The 25,901-nt window shown below is 46.0% G+C and overlaps 1 protein-coding gene across 1 annotated transcript in view; it reads left to right on the top strand.

Moving 5' to 3' along the window:
• ROS1 (ROS proto-oncogene 1, receptor tyrosine kinase) overlaps positions 1 to 20,268 on the top strand; it is a 335,661-nt gene extending 315,393 nt beyond the window's left edge. The window contains exon 41 of the mRNA XM_088481008.1: positions 19,873 to 20,268. Coding sequence (XP_088337134.1) covers positions 19,873 to 19,979 — 107 coding nt within the window. The 3' untranslated portion in view covers positions 19,980 to 20,268. The remainder of the gene's footprint in view (positions 1 to 19,872) is intronic.
• Positions 20,269 to 25,901: the final 5,633 nt, after the last annotated feature.

Raw genomic sequence — 25,901 nt, 5'->3', positions numbered from 1 at the left:
CGGCATTTAAGCTCTTTTTCATGGCTGCCACCCATCCAGGGCTTCCATAGCGTCTTCTTGCTTCAGTTGGTCTTCTCTCCAGCTCCCTGCATGGCACCTCATGCTGGCTGTATATAAGCCAGCCAAGGGGGTGGGGCAATGACGTTGCGAGCCATGATTGGCTCTCAATGGCCATCTTTGAATTGCAAAAATGGCGCTGAGGCACCATTTTTGAAAAGGGCACGCTCGGTTCTCACCATTGAAGTCAATGGTGAGAACAGCTCATTGGCTGAGAGGCGAAAGGCTCACCTCTCTCAGCCAATGAGCGCTCCGCACCAGGATTTCTGAATTGAAACCCCGGGCGGAGCTGTGAATTGGGTAGTAGTGTTCTCTAAAATCCACGCATAGAAGGAGGTGAGTTTGGAATTTTTATTACAGGTTCTCCATTGGATTATCTACTTGGAGAAGAGGACAGATTGGCTACAGGAATACTTGGTGAGTATGTGAGATAGTGTGTACATGTGTGTGTGCATGTATGTTTTAATAAAATTTTACTTTTCTACGGTGTGCTGTGGTTTTTTAATATTGCTTTTGCTGTGAAACTATAGGTACCAGCAGGCCTGTAATGCCCCGCATGCTGATACTTGTGGTTCTCCAAGTACCAGCATGCTGGGGAGGCTTGCTGGGAACTATAGCCAATATTTTAACTTTACTTGCACCACACTTTACACAATCAACCCGGCACCCACCACCCAGGGGAGCCAGGGATAGCGCCAGGCTATCAGCCTGGGCCTAGGGTGCCCTGGAGAGAGGGACTCCTTTATTCGGGGGATCCCCAGCTCCCAGGAATCCCTGGCCTGGGCTGTCTAGCGGTCAGGGGTAATGCTTCAGCTGAGGGGCCCGGTGAAAGGGGTCCCCTGGCTGTGGCATCACCCCATCGGTAGAAAGAGTCCGGTGCTGGTTCCGATAAATACAGGTGGATCTCCTTAAACACCCTGCACACCCCTTTGGAATTCTCTATGGAGATTTCAGTTTTTTTCTATTCAGCCTTAATATATGGGCACATCCGTGCCCTTATAATATATATATTATAAGGTAGTAGCAGTAGCAACACAGCATATTTATTCAGAATAATATACAAACTCACATCACACTATATGACTGTATGTCAATGTTACTAGTAGCTCCTTTGTATACGGTATTTTATTCTTTTTCATATTGCTTTAATGTTAATTGTAAGAGTATGAGTTTTATTATCAGTAAAAAGATTGCTAATTTTGTGAAACCCTTGTTATAAACACTGTTATTTACTGTTATAACTGACCTGTAAAAACATCTGTTTTCATTTCACTTGTATATTAATTTTTTTTTTCAAAGCCAGTCTCTGCTTATACCCATCTTCTTTATCATTTTTAAAGCCGGTGTATTCGGGCTGGGTACGGGATGCCGGCGTTTGGAATCCCGGCGGTCAGATTCCAAACGCCAACATCCTGACAGGCTCTGAATCCTAACCCTCCCCTTCTCTCTACCCCTAACCCTTCCTCCCCAGTGCCTAAACTTAACCTCCCCCCCTGCACCCTAAACCTAACCCTCCCCCTAACCGAAATACTTACTGTCAGGATGCCGACGCCAGGATTCTGACAGGTGTCAGGATTCTGGTGCTGGCATTCTAATAGCTGGAATCCCTGCAGTCGGTATTATGACCACACCCCATGCATTCTACATTTTGATTTATGGGTGCGGGCATCAAGGGAGGTGGTGGGGAGCTCCCAGCGATATCGGTGCATCGGTCCCCAAGATTTCTCTTGCTGGCCCTGTGTGTGCATGAAGACTCCACTGTGACCGGGACTGCGATCCCAATGACTACACAGACCCATCGCAGGGTGATTGATGGGAAGAACCGTTTAGGGAGGTTATGGGGGGGGGGGGCGTGGTCGGCAAAACGCAGGTGTGCCAGTGCATTTGGATGCCATTACAGATTATAGCCACATAAATTAGCCACTGTGTTGCCATACGCAGCTTGGGCTTTCACTGCGTGCAATGAGTTATCAATTCCTGAGTAGGGTCAGACCTTGTGCAAGTGTGCGTGAAGCTCCGATTATACTCGATGTTCCCGATTGTTTTGCAGACTTGCTAAGTATTATGGATGTGTGTAAGGTAAAGGGGGTGTCCTTATGTTAGGCTGTAACAGCATTGTGATTGCAATCATTAGCATATCTTCCCAGTGAGACTGCATGCGTAATCGCTGTTGCGATCACAGTAGTGTTCCTTACTGAATCAGGCCCTATATACACAAAGAGATCCAGTCACAAGGTCAACGCCACAATGTCAAATGTTATGATATTTACAGTTATGATGTTGAAATCGTTGAAATGTTGACATGCAAAATGACGACACCTGCCATTTGTAGGAGGCACCACTGACATCACCAGTGACTCTGTTGGACCAGGAAGCTCTCTGGGGCTTGCGACGGACGAGACCCTACCACAAGGATCATGTCGCAAGCCCCGAAGTTCGCGATGGTCGCGACCATCGCGAACCATCACCTGGCCGCTCGCAAAAGCTGTGGGTGGGCTCTTAAAGAGTGTCCGGCTCTGAATCAGGCCCACTGTACAATTATATATTTCTAAATTAAGAGCTAACTCACCTATTGGCACCCCAGGAACCTCCACTATGGTACTACAAGGACCAGCATGCCCTCCAACTAGTGATCACATGCCATTTTCATGCCTCTCAGAGTATTAATACACAAAATGGTGGTTGCTCAAATCAATTTATAAATCCATTATAGGTGCATATAAGGGGGGGGGTTAATCTAGACAAGAAAAAACAGACAACATTTTTTGCAGAATGCTGCACATAGGCCAGTAAAGAAATTTGCACCCTATATAATAGTAAATGCAGAGATCTTAGTACACATATTTGCAACATACGGTTAAGCCACCAGTCATGTCAAGGTGTATCTGCTTTTGGTGGTCCTAATGCTACATAATAATAGTACCCTATTTGGGTCATACATTTATGCATTTTTTTATGCTACATGATAATAGCACATACATTATATATCTCTAAATGAGCTAACTCATCTGGAGGCACCACAGGAACCTCCAATATGCCACTACAAGAACCAGCACATCTACCTCTCAGAACATTAATACACAAAATGTTGATTGCTCAATTCATAAGCCCAATATTGTTGTGTGTGAAGTGCTGGCACTAAATTCTAACATCCCTCATAATGTAGGTATTGAGTTCATCAGACTAAAAATGAAAACTGATGGGCATACAGCGTGAATTTATACAACATTTTATTTCCTTTATTCTTTCACACAATTATTTTATTTTTAATAACAAATAATATCTACAGATTCAGGGAACAGTCATGGACACGAGGTTTGTGTTAAGCTTCGCTAACCTATACATTTATTTATTATTTATTACCAGTTATTTATATAGCACAGACAAATTCTGCAGTGCTTTACAGAGAAGATTTGGCCATTCACATCAGTCCCTGCCCCATTGGAGCTTACAATCTATATTCCCTATCACATGCGCACACACATACACACACTAGGGTTAATTTGTGTTGGGAGCCAGTTAACCTACCAGTATATTTTTGGAGTGTGGGAGGAAACCGGAGTACCCAGAGAAAACCCATGCAAGCACAGGGAGAATATACAAACTCCACACAGGTAGGGCCATGGTGGGAATCGAACCCATGACCTTAGTGCTGTGAGGCAGTAATGCTAACCATTACACCGTCTGTGCTGCCCATGGGTACCTTGGTATACATGGGTACCTTTGTAGATATACCAGTTTAGGGTTGTAGGGCTGGTGCACTCTATAGCCATTACATAGCGGATCTAGGCCCTCATTCAGAGCCGTACGCTCTGAGCAGAGCGCACGCTCTGCATGAGGGCCGGGCTCCTTTTTCATGGAGCGTGCTCCTGGATGCTCGTATAGCTGTGGGTCACCACCCACAGGCTATACGAGCGTGCATTTTGATGGCCGCGATGGTCGTGACCATCGCGACCATCGAAATTGCGAGCCGGAGCCTGCGGTTGAGGTTTTCAACCGCAAGCTCCGGAGTGATTTTGGCTCTATCAGAGCCAAAATCACTCCCACTGACATCACTAGTGATGTCAGTGGGCCGGCTTCTGACGGAAGGCGTTCCCATGGGAACGCCCCCGTCAGGGAGGCACGCCCCCGGCACGCCCACCAAAGGGGGCGTGCTGTCAATCAACATTGACAGCACGCCCCCTTTGATCGGACACAACGAGCGAAGGAAAGTCCTTCGCTCGTCGTGTCTGGCGCATGCGCACGACGGAGCTCCCTCCGTCGTGCGCATGCTCAGTGCAGACCATCGACCCACTTGCGAGCGTACAGCCGCTCGCGAGTGGGTCTGAATCAGGCCCCTAGTTTTTATTTGGGATGGTGACAAGCACTCTCTCTCACACTTTATAGGACAACTATATCACAACACTTTAATTTAAAAATTTACAGGCACATTCAGTAAAACTGAGATATCATTCCTATATATCACCCTGAGTTTAAGAGAACATGACATAGGGGCCCATTTATCAAAGTTCATTTGAGGTAAATTCCCCGAAAACACCTGTTTTCGGGGGTTTACCTCAAATACTTAGTATCCCCTGAATGTATGAAGGAGGGACCGCAGCAGGTATCTCCGATACCTGTTGCGATCCCTCCATTGCCGCCGGCAGCCGCCTCCCCCATAGGTTTCTATGGGGGATGCGATGCTGCCAAATGTATCAATATCGGGAATGCTTTGCATTCCCGATATTGACCCCAGCAGCTAACGCCATCTGCAGATAGTGTTAGCCGCTGTGTCCTATGGGCACTTACCGCATTTGAGCCGGCGGAGGGATCTTTCCAGATCCCTCCGCCGGCAATGGGTGCCGCTCATGTGCAGTCCGCGGGACTGCGCATGCGCAGCAGCCCTGAATGCGCTCCGGCCACATCGCAGGGATGGGCTCTTTTCGGAGCCCGTCTCCGTGCATGTGCCGGGTCATACATTCGGGCGGTATGATCGCATTTTGCAATGCGATCATGGGCGATACTGCATGCCCTGATCGCATTGCAAAATGCGATCCTTAATAAATGGGCCCCATAGTGACATATAGAAAAGAATAATTACACATAATGTCCTCCATTATGAAAGTTGCCAGCATAGACCCTGGTTAGGAAACATTCCACGTGGTCAATTGTGTAGAAAATGGAAGAATTGTTCAGCTCTAGATCAGTTTGAAGAACAAGCTGCAGAACTTGTCAATGCATTTAAAGACATGAAATTTCCTATTCATTTACTTGAACAGGCATTAGAGAAATGTAGGGGCCTTGGTAGGAATCTATTACTCCTCACCTCATCAAAAGACAAAGCAAGTTCTAAAGACTTCACCTATAATCCAACTTGTGTTTCTACATTTAATAGATCTTTCATGCAAATGAAGAAAATACTACAAAAAAACTTTCCAACCTAAAGGTGCATACACACACAAAGATTTAGTAAATGAACAATTTTAGTTAACGATTTTCGTTAATTTTTTCAAGAGAAAAATGAACAAAAATCGTTTACTAAAATCGTTCATTTACTAAATGTAATTAACGATTTTTTTGAACTACAAACGATTTTTGCATATTCCCTTACTGAAAATCATTTAGTTGATCAGCCTGACTGAACTACAAACTACAAACGTGAATGCGCATGAACGATAATCATTCATCGTTTTAACTCAGAAAGTGACCGATTTTTTCAACGATTGAACGATAAACGATATTGTTATCGATAATCGTTCAAAAAATCGTGTGTGTATGCACCTTAAATGTTAGATTCTATTTTAAAACAAAACTTGTCAAACACCACATCATTAATTCAAAAGATCTGATAAGGGATGTTACAAATCCAGCTCCAATTTATGCATTATATGTGGATTCATAAGAATAAAAACCTTCAGGCGCTTAATGGAAATGCAAAATGTCACTTTAAGGGGTTACAACACCACGCAGCTGTTCTATTAGATAGCAAACCAAAGAGGAAAAATGCTAATAATGTTAATGAACAGCACTGAGGATATAAAACCAATAAAGGCCCGTATTCAGTTTGGAGCGAAAAGCCGTTTTGGCATGTTTTTGGTGAAAACTTTTCGCAGATGACGTCATTTTTGCCTGTTTTGATTTTACTCCATATTCAATTTGGAAGACTTTCCGCCTAGGCGGAAAGTCAATGCAATGTAATAGGCGAAAAAGATTTGCAGAATTGGGGTTTTGGGGTGCAATGTTGCAGGAATTTCCATGCAGCCTTTAGACAGTCCCCAAAGGTAAACTGTGTCAAAAAAACCCCAAAACTTAAGGACACCCCAAAAAAATCACTTTGCTTTTGGGGGCGAAAAAAAAAGTTGGGGGACAAAGATAAAAACTAGCGAACTTGACTCTGGGGGAGTCCCCAAGTATGCACCAGGTGTTTTTATCATTGCAGGTGCTTGCGGCAGGTGGATTTTTCACATTTTTTTCAACATAACTTTAGCAACTTTAAAATATGCTGACCCTCATTTACAAGTACCCCAAATTTGCTGGGATAAGTTATCTTTTGCAAAAAAAACCCCAGAATACTATTCTTCACCACTTATACAAAAATGCTATTTAGCAGCTATTGAGACCGTTTAAAAACACCAAATACCTTCAGCAAGCCAAATCAGGGGTAACCATAGCTAACCCCCATGTCAGAGCATCTTTTGGGGGGTGTCAGGCTGATTTCCCCAAATCTGACAGGACTTTCCGCTTGTTTAAGTTTCGCTGGGTCCCGTTTTCGCCTACTTTCAAATTGAATATGGCGATACGCCGGCACACGCGCGACACTTTTCCATCTGCAAAACAGGCGAAGTAGGCGAAAAGTCCGGGAGGTGGAAAAGTATTGCGGCTTGGCTCAAATTGAATACGGGTCTAAGAGATGCAATTGTGCCTATATGATCACAAAATATATAAATTATCATGTATTATGCACAAATATATAAAATAAAAATAAAACCACTTAAAAGTAATCTATTGTACAGTATATATTGTATCACATCCATATACTGGAAAAAGTATCAATAGATATACATAGCAATGCATTTAAAAAAAGTGTTCTGTTGTCCCAGCCAAAGCCAAATCAAGATATAGGCAGTTTAATGACTAGTCATACAGCCACGTCCGGCTTCAGGTGTAAAGACACTTTTTGGAAAAATGAAGATAAATGTTCCATATACTCACTGATAGTTTATAGTGAGAAATAGTCCATGTGACAATCAGCTCCTATGACACTCAATGTATATAGTGAAAACAGGCAGTTCATACATACCTCCACCGCCGTTATATTGATGAATAGGTTACTCCTGCCCACTGCTTGAATGTAACTTGCAGCATCTTCTATATGGAGGCTGGACCTACACGGAGTTCCGTTGTTAAACGCCTCCACCTAGTTTGCTATTATGAAGCAGGAACGCCGCAACTCAGATAAGGCTCCGCAGAATGTTCTATACACCACACTGTGAACAGGCAGTAGGCGGCTTAAGTATACAGCACCGATGCCTGAGTGCCGCTAGCTCTTGTCGTGGAGCATAGGCAGCTATGTATACAGGCGGTGGATGGCTTAAAGATGTGGGGCCAGTGTCAGAGTGCTGCAGGCTCTTGACGTGGAGCAATAGGCAGCTGTAGGAATCCTCAATAAGACTGAATGATGCTGACTATGCTGTGAATTGAAGACAAATCTGCAGATATATGTTATGTGGTTTTATTTTTATTTTATATATCTGTGCATAATACATACGGAAGTTAAAGAGTTTCAAATCTCACATCACTGGTGAATCTTTATAAACTGCAACACCTTACATTATCTGTATTCTGAAATGTAGCTGCTGCCTTCAGTACTTATGCTGGCCATACACTCTGCAATTATCGGGACGATCCGCCCGATATCGGCGGATCGCCGCGATAATTGCAGCGTGTATGCGGGCGACCGAGGGTTAAATATTGCTCGGTCGGGCATGCTGGATTGTCCAGCATGCCCGTCCGATGCGATATTTACCCGGGAAACTGTCGGCCGCATCGGGCAGTGTATGCCTCCCCCGGGGGCGGAGCGCGGATGTCGGGCTATACACTGTGAGATTTCTCTCACAGTGTATGCCGGCGACTTCTGCGGCTGGCAGGCAGCCAGATAAAATGTCTGTTGGTCTGACAGACATTTTATCTGGCAGTGTATGCCCAGCATTAGGGAGAATCTCCAGATGTCTAAGGCTACATTTTTGGAACATAGAATCAATAGCCAAAAGGAAAACTGTGCACACAATATTTCTAAACACTTTTCACCACAATAACCTCTCTAAAAGTTAATATTATGGGTATAGAATTTATTCCCCCCACATTGAGTGGTGGGGATAGATATATAAATTATGTATACAAGAAAACTATGGATCCTCACCTTAAAATCATTGAGCCCTGAGGTTTGAATAAGCCTACTGAAATAGATTTTTTAATGTATGACTATAAATATACATAACCTCATCCCTCAGGATTTTTTTCCTCCTCTATTTCTCCATTTTGAGTTTGCTTATTAAGGCTCCCCATACTTTATCCTGATGTTTGCGTGATACGTCATACAGGAATAATGACACGCTCTATCCTGTGGTTCCCTTTTAAAAATTCCCATACTTTATGCTGATTTCAAAGTGACAAGATATTCTATTTGGTTGTCATGCATGAATATTAACACATAAAATCTGCCCATATTTGTTGTCCAGGTGTAATAGCAGTTATTGGACATTTACCGCTGCAAGTCCTTGGATGTAATTTTCCCTGCTGGCATTACAAAGGTCCTATGGTGATTGCAGTATACTCACCAGCTTACTGCTGACCAGTACACAGGTATAACGGCAGTCACTGGAGATCCTACCGTTGTTAGCGTATGGATGTCATCTTCCCCGCTGGTATTACAAAGATCCTGCAGTGATTAAACTTACTGGCTTGCTGCTGACAAGCTAAGAGGCGCACAGCAGGCGCTAATAAAGGACAGCACAGTTGTCACGAGACGGATTGCGGTCAGACGATACACTGCTGTGCAGAGGGAACATCCATAGTGAGTATACACAAAAGCGTCTCACTTGTTTTAAGCCGGATTCTTAGCCAGACTGAATAAATTTAGCCAAGACGGGGTTAATATCGTGGACATTACTTTACAACATAATAGCGTGTATACATTGCTCAATATAACCATATGGATCAATGTGGATGCAATTCAGTATAGACATAGAGAGTAACACTCTCAATTACAAATCTTCATGAACATTGATAAAGACATCAATGTTTAAATTGGATATTATATGAGCCTGACAGGAAACAAAGTATATTACATATATCTGATAACTATTGAGACTGAGTATTGTTTGTGTATATTTTATGTGACTAAATATATATTTTTATTTATTTACATTTAGTTCCGACTGATAATTTTCTGCCATTTCTCAAATAAACATATTTTTAATTAGCACAATAATGATACATTGTTAACAGTAGGTATTATATCTGCATGATTATGGACATCATCACCATTTATGCATTCTATGCCTCTGAAATAATTCCTTCCCCATGCACATGATTGCTTAATTTCTGGATTTCAAATCTACTTTGTCATCCTTAACTTAGATCAATCTTGATGATACAATATAAAGAGTGTTTGTTATTAAACAACACATATTTGCTAGGTTATATCAAGACACTGGCCCTGATTCAGAGCCGGACGCTCTGACCAGAGCGCTCGCTCTGAATCAGGGCCCACCTCCATAAATATGGAGCGTCCTCCTGGAAGCTCGTATAGCTGTGGGTCACCACCCACAGCATATACGAGCGTGCAGGATGATGGTCGCGATGGTCTTGACCATGCGACCATCGCCACTGCGTGCAGAAGCCTGCGGTTGAGTTTCTCAACCGCAAGGCCAGGAGTGATTTTGGCTCTATCAGAGCCAAAATCACTCCCACTGACATCACTAGTGATGTCAGTGGGGCCGGCTTCTGACGGTAGGCGTTCCCTTGGGAACGCCTCCGTCTGGCAGGCACGTCCACCAAAGGGGGCGTGCTGTCAATCAACATCGACAGCACGCCCCCTTTGATCAGACACTACGAGCGAAGGAAAGTCCTTCGCTCGTCGCGTCTCGCGCATGCGCACGACGGAGCTCCCTCCGTCGTGCGCATGCGCAGTGCAGACCATCGACCCACTTGCGAGCGGACAGCCGCTCGCTAGTGGGTCTGAATCAGGGCCTCTGTGTGACTAGAAGCTCCTGCATTCTCGTAATCCTTGCTCAGGGATCAACACCTATTTTTGCAAAGAAACACTTTGGGAATTGAACAATTAGAGACTTAGGTTCTGTGCTGCATGAAATAAAATAATAAAAATAATAAAAATATATTATTATAAGCAAATTTTAAACTTGTGGAAAAAATAATACGTGATGGATTTTTTTTTAGTATACTTACTGAAATCAGCACCCAAAAATCTATTCCATTAAGAGGCTCCCGCTCACCTTCCCCTCTGCACTTAGGGGGTCATTCAGACCCGCTCGTGAGCGCAGGACGCTCGCAAGCGGGTCGATGTTCCCCCACTGCGCATGCGCACGATGGAGGGAGCTCTGTCGTGTGCATGCGCGAGACCCGGCGAGCGACGGGCTCTCCATCGCTCCGGGTCTCGCACTAAAGGGGGCGTGCTGTCGATGTTGATTGACAGCACGCCCCCTTTGGTGGGCGTGCCTGCCAGACGGAGGCGTTCCCATGGGAACGCCAACCGTCTGAAGCCGGCCCCACTGACATCACTAGTGATGCCAGTGGGAGTGACTTTGGCTCTGATAGAGCCAAAATCACTCCAGGGCTTGCGGCAGCGAGACCCTACCGCAGGGTCTCCGTCGCAAGCCCGATGGTCGCGATGGTCAAGACCATCGCGACCATCATCATGGACGCTCGCATATGCTGTGGGTGGTCACCCACAGCTATGTGAGCGGCCAGGAGGCCGCTCCATTTTCATGGAGGAAGGCACTGATTCAGAGCGAGTGCTCTGGTCCGAGCGTTCGGCTCTGAATCAGGCCCTTAGTTTAATTTTACAAGTATAACATAGGCCATGTCAGCAGGGGAGATAGTGCTGCCTGACTAACCCAGCAGGCCACCATAGAGTTCCAGGAGCAGTCTATGTGTACCTATGATGGGCGCCACGTTCTGCTGTTCGATGGCAACTCAGGATGGCTGAATCACTTGTAAGCTTTTGGCGGCTGACAGCTTTTTTTTTTAGTTACTGTGCACATTCTCCACTTGCATTGTTAGCATTTAATACACTAATTGTACATATTATTGTTACCAGGCCTGGTTTGTAATTGAGCAATGTAACAATATAGACAGTGCCGTTGCGACATAGGGCCACATAAAATACTACACGGCTGGCTGGATTTCAGCCCAAAACACTTCAGAAAGGTCTGTTTTAGGGGCACATGCTCTCCTGCCACCTTGCCCTGTCAGCTACAAACTGATTATGGTTTTAGGGGCACATGCTCTCCTGTCACCTTGCCCTGTCAGCTGCAAACTGATTATGGTCAGACAGTGCTGGGCCCCCTCAGGCATAGAGCTTGCATCTGATTTAAATATCAATATTAAGGTTTCTACATGCGTATGTAGATAGGAAATTGGCATGAGGAGGGTGCTCCTGCTTATACACTATTTGCGACTTTGACTGTGGGAGAGTCAATCCCACAGTCAATTTGGACATTTGGAGTCCAAAATCATTTCCAATCAGACTCTCCCATGGCCTTCAAATCTTTAAACACTCACTCAAACCTAGAGATGAGCGGTTCGGATTCCTTGGAATCCAAACCCACCCGAACATTTGGAATCCAAGTCAATCCGAGTGGCGGGTCAGATCTTCACGCCTGATTCGGATTCCACTTCGAGGCAAAACATAATCCTCGTGGTGTTTGATTCTTGTGGGTTGTGAATTCTTTATAAGGCACTGTGGATTGGACGTGGCCCCATTTCCTTGTCAGGCACGCTGCTGTATGCTATGCTTCACTCTGCTGTATAGGCTGTGTTGTGTCCAGACTCACAAGTGGCTGTGCTGCTTAGTGAAGCATGCTTCTAGATGCTGTGCTGTACTCTGCTATATAGGCTGTGTCCAGACTCACAAGTCACAAATGGTTGTGCTGCTTAATGAAGCATGCTTCTAGATGCTGTGCTGTACTCTGCTGTATAGGCTGTGTCCAGACTCACAAGTCACAAGTGGCTGTGCTGCTTAGTCAATGTGTATAGGGGGTGCACGCTGCTGTATGCTGTGCTGTATTCTGCTGTAGAAGCTGTGTCCAGAAGCACAAGTCACAAGTGGCTGTGCTACTTAGTCAGTGTGTATATGGGGTGCATGCCACTGCAGTATGCTGTGCTGTACTCTGCTGTATTGGCTGTGCTGTGTCCATCAGTAAGACATTCACATGTATATGTAAGCCTTGTGACTCCACACAGTTTGAATAGAGCTGCCCCTGTGACATAAAAAAATAATGATATTGTTTGTACAGTTTGGTGCACTTTGTTCACGTGCATATATAAGCCCTGTGGCTCCAGTCCACACAGGAATAGAGCTGCAACATCAAAAAAATAAATAAAAAAATTGTATTGTTTGTACTGTTTGGTGTGCTTTGTTCTTGTGCACATGTAAGCCCTGTGGCTCCAGTCCACTCATCAAAAAAATAAATGAAATAATTGTATTGTTTTACTGTTTGGTGCGCTGTGCTTTGTTCATATATATTCCCTGTGTCTCCAGTCCACGCAGGAATAGAGATGCACCATCAAAAAAAATAAATTAAATAATTGTATTGTTTATACTGTTTGGTGCACTTTTTTTCACATGCAAATATAAGTCCTGTGTCTCCAGTCCACAAATGAATAAAACTGTGACATAAAAAAATAAATTAAATAATTGTACTGTTTGGTGCACTTTGTTCACGTGCATATATAAGCCCTGTGGCTCCAGTCCGCGCAGGAATAGAGCTGTGAAATCAAAAAAATTATTCAAATAATTGTACTGTTTGGTGCGCTTTGTTCACATTCATATATAAAGCAAGCCCCGTGGCTCCAGCTTATGCAGGAATAGAGCTGTGCTCTCAAAAAAATAAATTAAATAATTGTATTGTTTGTCCTGTTTGGTGCACTTTGTTCACGTGCACAAATAAGCCGCGCAGTGATCTGCCAATTGAAAAATGGATACCGTTCCATTTAGAGAAGAGCAGCCAAATACTGTCGCTGCAGCTGCTGCCACTAGTAATGATGACAATGCTAGTCCTTCAATGCCATTTACTAAAGACGATGCTCAAGGGCATAGAGGTCTAAGTCAGAGCATCTAAAATAAATAAAACAATATACAGTGCTAAAGAAAAAACACATCTAATAAAGGGAAAGTGTGGTACAGAAAAATATAAAATTGCCAACATGCCATTCACCACACGCAGTGGCAAGGAAAGACTGAGGCCTTTGTCTTTATGTATGAGTGGTGGCTCTGCAAGTGTCAGTGAGGCATCTTCTTCTGCCTCTCATGACGATGCAAGACCTTTTCACTCAGAGTGTAGAAGGGGTGTAAAAAAATGAAAACCACTAAGGCAGTAGAAAAAACTGTAGATTCAGAAACAGAAGTGTCACAAGTCCCTGAGGAGAGTCTAAGTGTGTCCAAGAGTACGATGTTTGAACCTGACCTTTCTGATACTGTTGTACTTGCAGAAGAGCCACCTTCCACCATTTCTGCTCTCTCTGCAAATGTGGGGATGAGTAGCACAAATATAGCTGATTACATATAAATTGAGGATGCCACCGAGGAAGTGCAAGAGGATAGGGGGGATATTTTTGTAGCTGACATCGGCACTAATAAGGATGTTGAGGGGGAGGATGTTGTTTGTGTAAGTCAAGCAACAGTGGAAGCAGCTTTTGGTCATGATAAGAGGAAGGCCATTGTCATGCCTGGGCCTAGGACCAACAAATGCACCTCTTATGTGTGGAATTATTTTTACCCAAATCCTGACAACAATCGTCAAGCCATCAGTAGTAGCATTTGTAAAACCACAGTAAATAGAGGTAGGGATGTTAACCATCTAGGAACCTCCTCCCATATTTTTGGCAACATCAGAAACTGGTGCATAGCGGGGACTACTACGGGGGCACTGTATAAGGGGCACTGCATAGGGAGGGATCACTACTGGGGGCACGGTATAAGGGGCACTACTAGGAGCAGTGCATAGGGGGGACCACTACTGGGGGCACTGCAGAGGGGACCACTACTGGGGGCACTGCATATGGGGGACCACTACTGGGGGCACTGCAAAGGGGAACCACTAGTGTCACTATATAAGGGGCATTACTGGGGGCACTGTATAAGTGTCATCACTGGGGACACTGTATAAGGGTACATTACTGGGAGCACTGCAAAGGGGGACCACTACTAGTGTCACTGTATAAGGGGCATTACTGGGAGCACTGTATAAGTGGTACTACTGGGGACACTGCATAAGTGTCATCACAGGGTGCACTGTATAAGGGTGCACTACTGGGGGCACTGTATAAGGGGCACTGCTACTGGGACATTGCATAAAGGGCACTATTACAGTGGTCATTGCAAGAGGGGTACTACTACTTGGGGCATTAAGGTGCATATGGAATGGAAAGGAATGTTCCTAGAGTGATGAGAAATGGTGGTGTGTCTTGTCGCCACGCCCCCATTTTCCAGTGGCTGCGCACTTACTTGTGAGGGTGGGGCTCTATTTTTTAACTTGCCCTGGCCTCCAAATACCCTAGTTACGCCACTGATCACATACATGACTGTACCAGACCAGTGCTCAGATTGCCCTCCCCAGCTTTTTCCCAATCCCCCCTTCTGGTTTATTACATATATGACTGTACCAGACCAGTGTTCAGACTGCCCTCTCCAGCTTTTTCCTAATTCCCCCCCCTGGTTTATTACATATATGTCTGTACCAGACCAGTGCTCAGACTGCTCTCCCCAGCTTTTTCCAATTTCTCCCCCCCGTTTAAATATTACTGGACCAGAACAGACCAGACCAAACCACCCTCCCCAGCTTTTTCCCACTTGCTGTACTTTCCTTATTTCCTTAAAGGCTCCTAGTCCCTCCTTCTCTTCTTCTCCCCTAGCAGACCTGCTCCTTACTCGCCTCTGCTTCTCTGACCTCTTCCTCCAGAGGTGCAGTGTGGCGTGATATCATCATGTCACGCGGGTCCAAAACAAACTTTATGTAACAGCGGGCCGCAGCATGTCCTGTAGCTGTAGGCTGGTGGAGCAGCTCAGCCTCCAATTACTGCAGTGGACGGGCCTCCTGCTTTTGTTAAAGGGGTAGTGTGGCACTGTAGGCTGTGCAAGATGCAGCAGCAGTAGGAGCAGGGCCGGTTCTCCCATTACGCATGGTACGCAGCTGTGTAGGGCGCCACATAGTGAAGGGAGCCTCAGTTGCGTACCATGCGGGCCGCGGGCAGTCTGTGTCTCTGTGATACAGCTGCACCGCGTGTGTAGCACTGACCGGACATAAATCGGTCAGCACTACACAGTGCCAAACACACAGCCGCCGGCGCCGGCAGCTGTGTGTTTGCTTTAGCAGGTGATGAGAGTCAGACAGACACTCATCGGTTGCTGCTCCCACTGCTGGAGCCGGGCATCTTCCGGCACTAGGATTTCAGGTAAATGTTTTTTTTTTTAATTACGTTTCTACTGCGGGGGGGATTACTACTGGGGACACTACAAGGGGGGCTACTACTGGGGGCACTACAAGGGGGGGCTACTACTGGGGGCACTACAAGGGGGGATTACTACTGGGGGCTCTACAAGGGGGGCTACTACTGGGAATACTACAAGGGGGGGCTACTACTGGGGGCACTACAAGGGGGGCTACTACTGGGGGCACTGCATAGGGGGGAACCTCCACTGCAGGGACTACTACAAGGGGGGACTACTACTAGGGGCACTACAAGAGGGGGGACCACTACAAGGGGGGATTACTACTGGGGGCTCTACAAGGGGAGGCTACTACTGGGAGCACTACAAGGGGGGGGCTACTACTGGGGGCAATACAAGGGGCTACTACTGGGAGCAATACAAGGGGGGATTACTACTTGGGGCACTACAAGGGGGGGATTACTACTGGAGGCACTACAAGGGGGGATTACTACTGGGGGCACTACAAGGGGGGATTACTACTGTGGGCACTAAGAGGGGGGATTACTACTGGGAGCACTACAAGGGGGGGATACTACTAGGGGCAATACAAGGGGGGCTACTACTGGGGGTAATACAAGGAGGGATTACTACTGGGGGCACTACAAGGGGGGATTACTACTGGGGGCACTACGAGGGGGGATTACTACTGGGAGCACTACAAGGGGGGCTACTACTGGGGGCAATACAAGGGGGCTACTACTGGGGGCAATACAAGGGGGATTACTACTGGAGGCACTACAAGGGGGATTACCACTGGGAGCACTACAAGGGGGGATTACTACTGGGGGCACTACAAGGGGGGTTACTACTGGGGGCACTACAAGGGGGGCTACTACTGGGGGCACTGCATAGGGCGGGAACCTCCACTGGGGGGACTACTACATGGGGGGACTACTACTAGGGGTACTACAAGAGGGGGACTACTACTTGGGGCACTGATTAAAGGGCAATACTGGGGGTACTGCATAGGGGGGAAACTATAACTGGGGCCACTGTTTAAAGGGCCCTTCATAAAGGGTACCACTATTGGGGGAACTGCATGGGGGGACTACTACTGGGGGCACTATATAAGGGGCTTACTACTGGGGGCACAAGGGGCACTGCACAGGGGGGACCACTACTGGGGGCACTATATAAGGGGCACTGCATAGGGGGTACCACTACTGGGGGAACTGCATAGGGGGACTACTACTGGGGGCACTATATAAGGGGCTTACTACTGGGGCCACAAGGGGCACTGCACAGGGGGGACCACTACTGGGGGCACTGTAAAAGCGGCACTGCAAAGGGAGGCACTGAAAAATATATTCGCTTACCAAAAAATTTGGGCTAGGGACGGCCCTGGGTAGGAGTGGGCCAGGCATCCACCCCCCCCTCTCCCCCCATTCTTCCAGGGCCCGGGACTCCACTCCCGGCAGACCCCCCTGATGGCGGTCCTACTCACACTGTTGTACCTTCACAATTGTCACAATCTCCACTCTGAGCCACACTCATTCCTTCAGTCTCAGCTGTACCCTGCTCCAATTAGATCACAAGTTATTTCCTGTCCTGTTTTCCCCACTGTACAGTGATGCACAGCACTGTGGCATTTTACAAAGAAATACAATTATTATTATTATTATTATTATTATTATTTACTCCACATCAAAACTGAGGGAATCAGAAATATGTTTTTGTTGAGGACTGTACTTGTAAATGAGTTGAACAATCAGTAGAATTTATTACAAATATTTGAGAATAAAATGTGCATGCATTAAATATTTAACATATTTAAGGTTGCATCTCTGAAGATATCTTACTTGCATTCAGCTAGCTCTCTTTCTTTTACACCACAATAACTCAGTATTTATGAAAAGTAAAGTATGGCAATGTGAGGGGTGGGTGCGGTGCAGTGCCTGCTGCCGTGCAGGTGTACGTCTGTTCCTTACCTTGCGTCGCACCCTCTCACCTTCAGGCCGGTGTGTTGAGCAGACGGTCCTGGAACCTCCAAATAGAACACGGACACGATGACCTAAGGAGAAGGAGACGAGGTGAGTACCGTCCTTCCTCACGTCAACCGATGCGCCCTACCGAACCGGGGGATAAATTCAGGTTTTAAGTGAAGATCATCATTGGCACTTTTGGCGTCAGATCCCGAATTTTCACCTATCGGTACTCACGCACCAGGTGAAGATCCGTCCTTGCACCGGGTTGCAAGGTTCACCGTCCGCCCAGAAGGAAGGAGAGATAGACAGTGACAAACAAACAGGAGAGACAGTACACACAGATATTTCTCACCATGTCCACTCTTGCTCTTCGTCCGCTCACTCGCCTACAGGTCCCTGTAAGGAGATACACAACACAGCCGTGCAGGGCCTAAACCTATGTCAAGCAACTACACATACTAAAACGGCATCACCCTCAACCTACAGTGTGTGTAGTGCGACAGATATAACAACAACTAAACTTTTGCCCTGCACGGAACACCAATCACAGACTAAATATACAAGAGCAAAACAAGGTGCTGTCCCTTTAAATGTCTGCTACCTATCCAGAGCTGGCCAGCTCCTCTTCCCAGTGACTGGGGAAACTCTACCTTATTGGTGGGAGCCGTACAGCTCTCCACCACTGCTCACACCTCTGTTCATCTATGCGGGGCTACCTAATGGGCTCAGGGCCCTGGGCCTAACGCCCAGGGTCTTACCGGCGGCTCAGGGCTTATGCCTGCCTACTGCAGGGTACTCAAGGGACTTGGGCCTACTGCTCAGAGTCCCGCTCTATTTTGCAGCTCAGGCCTAGGGGCCTGCCTAACGGTGGGCTCTGGTAGTGGCCTGGGCCTAATGCCCAGACCACTTTTTATGGGGCTCAGGCCTATTTGCCTGCCTATCTGTGGGGCTCATATATAGGGCCTAGTGCCCTCCTGTATGGGTACAGGCCTACGCCTGATTTATGGCCACGGGCCTGGTGCCCGCCTACTCGATTATTTAGTGACCTGGGCCTAGTACCCAGGCCACTCACACCTTATTAAGGGCCAATCCTTTTAACAGGGCCTAATGCCCGCTACTGTGCAACCGGCCTTGTGCCCGACTAATTACCCACGGGCCTAGTGCCCGACAATGCTCCATGGGCCTAGCGCCCGACAACCCTGGCGGTCTAGGGAGGGGGGTATATGGTGCGCCTCACGGAGGGCCTACCTGCTACGTTGGAAGAGGCTGCAGGGGGGAACTTTGTGTAGCTCTTTACTTCCCACCCCCGCAATCCTCTCCAGTCCTCAGCCGCATTCTTCGGCCGCTGGCCCATCCTGGCCAGCGACGCCGCCTCTTCCTTTCTTCTTCCAGCCGGCGCCGCCTGTCTTCTTTCTTAACAGCGGCGTCTTCTGGCCTCTTCCGCGGCCACCGCCCCTGTTGACGCGCCGATCTTCTGCTCTTCGGGAGGTCTTCTCTCCTCCCTCTCCGCCGCCGAACTAACTTTTCCCGCTCTGCGCCGTCTAATACAAGACGGCGCGAGTGGGCGGGGCTATGATGCGGCGAGCCGCGATTGGCTCATCACGTCCGCCTCTGATTGGCTGCTGGCCCGCGAGCCAGGTTTGGCTCGCGGCCAGAGCCAAACACCCGCCGCAAGGAACGCCGCGCCCAATGCTTGACCGGCGCTGGGAGCAGGTACTCTGTCCCAGCGCCGGCTACCCGCCGCTTCTTGGCTGCCGGTCGCCAAGCTCCGCTGAGCTTGCGCCCGGAGCCAAGCTTCTCCCGGCGCCACAGTACCGCCGGCACTGGTGAAAGGGACCAGGCGGTCCCTTCACCAGGTGCCCGCGGTGTCTGCACCGACGCTAGGGACATTACTGTCCCAGCGCCGGCAACGGATGTGTCCCGCAGAGGACACATCCCCTCTGCCTGCCCCTGCACCTCGGCTGATGCTGGGATCAAACACGTGATCCCAGCACAGCCTTCCACACGAATGTAATTTTTACTTAAGTTTAAGTTCTTGATCAAAGGGCAAAATTATCATATCTGCAATACTAATATTTTATTGTGTGGTATTGTTCATAAACTACTTTGCACTTTTAAATCAGATGATTTTCCCTTAGCTTTTAACTTGAATAAATGTGTGATATCTGTTACCTTTCTCAGATACAGATGCCAGTACGCTGGGTTCAGATTTGCAAGAAACTGGTTCATTGACCCTTACAGAAGCAAGGAACATAGATGGCCTCAATTATCTAATGGTGACTACATAAAGCAGCATACACAGGAAAAAACTTCAAGACAAGGACGTTGCTACCAAAGACATCAGAAATCAAATGAATGCAAAGCCTTGGACACCCAGTTTGAGGAACAGAACAGAAAGGTGTTGTTAAGTGTTACTGTGTGATTTGCAAAAGCTGAAGCCATTGGATGTAAACAATTGGAGGTGTAGATATAATTGAGTATGTCAGATACCTTCCTTTTCTCTATGTACACACTTACATTTGTTGAAATTTGTTAAAAATATGTTAATTTTACATCTCCCACAAGTGGCCCTAATCCCATATGATTGACAGCACTTGTGACTGAATTATTTTTTTTGCTTTTCTTATATATATATGCTGATTGGTTGCATCCATGTGTTCCATGTAATTTATTAACTGCTGATTTGGTTTTAAATAATTAAATATTATTAATTTGAAGTTACAGTAAATATGGATCAAGGTTTTCTTTTACTCAACTCTCATAGAGAAAGACTGTGAGGTTTAGTTACTTACTGCAGAATATAAGAAGGGAAATCCACATAATTATTTGATAAACATGCTTCAAGGTCTCTATATGGTCTGTGTCCCTTAGCACACCTTCTATATATGACCTTTAATGGGATTGTGGGTCAAGATGTGAATTCTCATGTCGGTGATTACTAGCACTTTAATACCAACCCCTTAAATCATTTAACATTTTACACCTAAAATTTTGCTTGTTTACCTCATTTACAGTATGTCGTAAATTTGACATAAATTTAAGAGTCAGGGGGCATGGAGATTGTTTTTATGTGTTGTGTCAAATTTGTGTATTTATAAAATTTGTGTTACATGTTTATGCACAGAAAACGGTGTTTAAATTTATAATTTAAAATCTGCTGCCCTCCACCCAGTGGCACACGTATGGGCAGGGGCTGGCTGGCATCTTTTAGCCTGGAGGGCAAATGCATGCAGGCGGCCCTGCAAAGGAATAGCGTGTAGCCAGGGTGCCCGAAGAATGCGCGTGATACGGTGTCCCCCCCATCCCCCCTCAAGTGTTCCAGGGAGGAGGCGGGTCCATAAAGTAAAAATAAAGATTAGAAGCAGCCCCGTCGTGGTGCCTATATGCAGTGCCCCCCTGTGCCCCAGGAGAGGACCCCCTTATGCAGGCCTCCAGTAGTGCCCCCAGTAGTGATCCCCACCTATGCAGTGCCCCTTATACAGTGCCCCCAGTAGTGGACCCCTGTGCAGTGACCCTTGTGCCCACATTAGTAAGCCCCTTATATAATGCCCCCAGTAGTGGTACCCCCTATGCAGTGCCCCTTATATAGTGCCCCCAGTGGCAGTCCACCCCCCATGCAGTGCCCCCAATAGTGGTAACCCTTATGCACTGCCCCTTAAATAGTGGCCCTAGTTGTAGTCTCCCCCCTATGCAGTACCCCCAGTATTGCCCTTTTTTATAGCGCCCCCAGCAGTGATCTCTCAATGTAGTGCCCCCAGTGGTAGTCCCCTCCCCCCTATGTAGTGCCCCTAGTAGTAGTCCCCTCCCCCCTATGCAGTGCCCCTAGTAGTTGTCCCCTCCCCTTGTAGTGCCCCTAGTAGTAGTAGTCCCCCCTTGTAGTGCCCCAGGTAGTAGTCCCCCCTTGTAGTAGTAGTCCCTCCCTTGTATTGCCCCCAGTAGTAGTAGCCCCACCCTTGTATTGCCCCCAGTAGTAGTAGTCCCCCCTTGCAGTGCCTCCAGTAGTAGTCCCCCCTTGTAGTGCCCCCAGTAGTAGTAGTCCCCTCCCCTTGTAGTGCCCCAGTAGTAGTAGTCCCCCACTTGTATTGACCCCAGTAGTAGTAGTCCCCCTCTTGTATTGCCCCCAGTAGTAGTAGTCACACCCTTGCAGTGCCTCCAGTAGTGGTTCCCCCCTTGTAGTGCCCCCAGTAGTAGTAGTCCCCCCTTGTATTGCCCCCAGTAGTAGTAGTCACCCCCTTGCAGTGCCTCCAGTAGTGGTTCCTCCCTTGTAGTGCCCCCAGTAGTAGTAGTCCCCCCCCTTGTAGTGCCCCCAGTAGTGGTCTCCCCCTTGTAGTGCCCGCCCCTCCCCCAGTAGACACACGTAATACAAAAAAACACACTTAACTCAATCCCCGCTTCCGCCGTCGCCATCCGCTCCTCTGTCTGTCCTTCCCAGACTCTCATTGGCTGCTGATCAAAACAAACACACAGCTGCCGGTTTGTCACTTGTGACACAGACTGCCCGCGGCCCGCATGACGCTGCGGCCCAGGGGGCACATGGCACCCTGCCCCCCGGCCCAGCCCGCCACTGCGTATGGGTGTTTTCTGAGTAGGCATGACCATCAGCAGACTGATTTCTTCTTTATTTTGAGAAGTAGGCACCTTTCTTTCCATCTTTATGTTGCCTGCAGCCTCAATCAGACAAACATCTCTGTCACTCAGAGGTCTCTGCAGGGCATACATATGGCAGAGGGGGAGCTGCTGCAAATGCCCAGCCACAGCAGCTACGTCCTCACATGCCATCTGCCTCTGTCATGCAGTACTACTAACTAGTCTCCAAATTTCTCAGGCAGGTGGTAAGTGTCATTGTGATGTGTGTGTATAAACTACTTTGCACTTTATGTGTATATATGTGTAACTATCTATCTATCTATCTATCTATCTATCTATCTATCTATCTATCTATCTATCTATCTATCTATCTATCTATCCATCTACACACACACACCAACCCCCTTTACAAATGATGTGTTTGTCCCTGCCACCATTAAGTACATTTGCTCTTAGCCACCCAGTAAACCTTGAATGACACTATGAATGAGCATTCTACATCACGTAAAGCTCCTTTAAACGTCTTGTCTTGACTTCTGAAAAAGCTTCCAATCTGGCATTGAAACATGTTAAAATACAATCTATGAAAGCAGACAGTTTCTGGGCTACCCAGCATTCTGATATTGTTACTTGTTTCACTGGCGAGCCTGTCATCATCTACTGGTGATCAGTCACTCCCTGTTGACTCTGGCACTGCACTATTACTGACTACCTCAATTATGGAAGCATTAGACCTCAGTGTGTATCTCCCAGCGGGACACTTACAACAGCCCCACCGCTGATCCTCCCCTGTGCAGTGTTACTAACTACTAAATTAAGAAGGGTAGTGTTCGACATCACATGCGGTTCTCCTGGCGGGACATTTGCCACAACTCCCTTCAAGCACTTTTCACAGTAGAGTAGACCGAGAACACAATCACTTATTACTGGTCCTACACTACAGTGCTGATATTTCAGCAGGATTCATCCAGCAGAAGGGGTGAGAGTGTACTGTACATTTATTAAAGCTCTTTTCTTAGTGCAGTGAGTTTCAACCTTTTTCTACTTGCAACACATCGAAGCCGATTTTAAAATTGCCACGGCACACCATCAAAAAAACACACACATTATCCCCCGTGGAAAAGAAAACAGAAACAGAGGTCCGCATGGGAAAAACACACACACATTGGCGCCCTGAGGAAAAAAAATCAGACATTGGCCCCCACAGGAAAAAAAAATCAAAGACATTGGCCCACAAAGGAAAAAAAATCAGACATTGGCCCCCACAAAAACAAAAATCAGACATTGGCCCCACAGAAATAAAAATCAGACATTGGCCCCACGGGAAACAAAAAATACAACTCAATTATTGCCCCAGTCCACAACAAAAGACATGTCTAACCTGATGGTAACAGAGATAGGATCTGCCAGACATCTCTGTCCTTCCGCCATGTGTGGCACCAGCACCCAGCAGTCAGTGGTGTGTAGCCTCAGTCACACTCAATTACTTACTGCACAGTACAGATATGGAGCAGTGAATGCGGGCAGGATGGCGACGCGGCGTGGATGATGTCACGCCGCTGGGTCTCATAGGTCATGGCCTGGGTATTGTCTCTGAGCTACATGGAAAAGCCCAGCGCAGCCCAGGCTCGAAGTTAAACAGGCAGTGGCTGTGAAAAAATGCGAGAAAAGTGGGATTAGGATCTAAGGTGATACAGACATAAACTATAAATTTAACAGAAGATCGTCAAAGACTAGAAATTCTCCTTTTCAAAATGATCAACTCCGCAGAATGGGATATGAAATTAAACAAACAAAAAGGAAAATATGTGAAGTACTGTTAGAATTGGTACAATTATGTACATTTTCTCCTTTGTGTTCTAAAGAAGAGGAAGGTGATATAGATTTTCTTTTAATCCAAGATGGACGTCACTCAATCAAATTAGGACAGGACCTCACCACCACTAGATGTATGAATAGGCGTACCATAAACTCACTTAATGAGTGTGTTGGAAATACATATAAAGGTATCTTTCAATATGCTTCACCATATGTCACACAGAAGCGTAATAGATGGGCGTACCCCAACTCACGTAATATCAAGTTGGGACCCACATATAGAGGTATCTTTGAACTTCTTAATACTTATTCTCAGCAGGTAGTGTATTCCCAGACAAATGAAAAAAAAAAAAACACAGTTTCTCCTTCTCTATTGGAAAAAAGGGGCTCACATGCCGAAAAATCTATGAACTTCTTAATGAAGTGTCACACAATAGATGTAATAGAACTTCAATGATAGTTTATTCAAACAACAAAAATGATAATGATAAAATAGGCACAATCAAAAAGGGATTTTGAAATCCAAATCAGAGTCCATAGTCAAATTTTTTATGGTAAATTCAAGTAATTACACAATTTCTCCACTCACAGGTAAAAGGTCCGGACTAAAACCTGTGTTAGGTCTATTGCATACCTCAAAATAAGAAGTCCCAGTCTCTCTGATTGTCCTAAAAGTTGCCCACAAATCTCTGCACCAACGCCGTTTCGATCCTCAGTGGATCTTTATCAAGATATTGTCTCTGAGCTACATGGAAAAGCCCAGTGCAGCCCAGGCTCGAAGTTAAACAAGTACTGGCTGCGCACTGGTGGGCATCACCCGCAGCACAGTGGGTGAAAAATGCTGTCTTAGAGCATATACAAAAATAAATTACTGGAGCATACACCATGATATGTACTTTTACTTTATAGAACGCAGTGATGCCATTTGAGAACGTATACATATTGCTGGTACCAGTTTTACTTTTTACATTTGTAATCATTTTTGAATACATTTTTACAGAGATGTATCTGGTTTTTATAATTTATAGAGGAGCTGTCTCTAATTCTAATACAGCATACTACAAGAGACGTGGACCTTAAGAACCATATTACTGCTTATGTATTTTTACATGTTAAATGTGTGCAATTTTTATGAATCTGGAACAGATTATAGATGACATCCTGTTTATTTGAAAAATTGATGGACCTTCATTGGATTCCTTTTGCACTTACTTGAATAGCAATAACAGAAATATGCATCTCACTTTCCAGATCAGTGATCAACAGGTTAATTCTTTGGATCTCACCATTTATATTGAAAACAATAGTTTTCTCACTAAAAACTACATAAAGCCCTCAGACTGTAATTCTTTTATAAACTACAGAAGTAACCTTCATCAGAACTGGCTCAAAAGTATTACTAATAGCCAGTTTCAGAGGCTTAGACATAATTGTACAGAGCTAGAGTTGTTTGAGTAGCAGGCCAACATCTTAGAAAATCAATTACTTAATAAAGGATATGAAGCAAAATTAGAACATCAGGCACTCACTAAAAGCAAAAATATGGATAGATCCAGTACCCTTGAAAGTAATAAAAATAAGGACAGCAAAGAAGTTACCAAAATTCCTTTAATTACCATATATATAATCTAACATAAACAGATCGATAACCTTATTACCAGACATTATGAAATATTACATAGGGACCCTATTTTCGGAATCGGATTTTATTGGCCAAGTATAGCAATGCAAGGAATTAATTTTGGCAACTACTCCTCATAAAAAAAACAAATAAAAACTACCATGACATACACACCCAAAACAGC

This window comes from Taudactylus pleione, unplaced genomic scaffold, assembly GCF_031769625.1.
Source record: "Taudactylus pleione unplaced genomic scaffold, aTauple2 ptg000259l, whole genome shotgun sequence".
NCBI lineage: Eukaryota > Metazoa > Chordata > Amphibia > Anura > Myobatrachidae > Taudactylus > Taudactylus pleione.
Note: the sequence above shows the minus strand (reverse complement) of the source record. Positions and strands in the feature narration are given on the sequence as shown.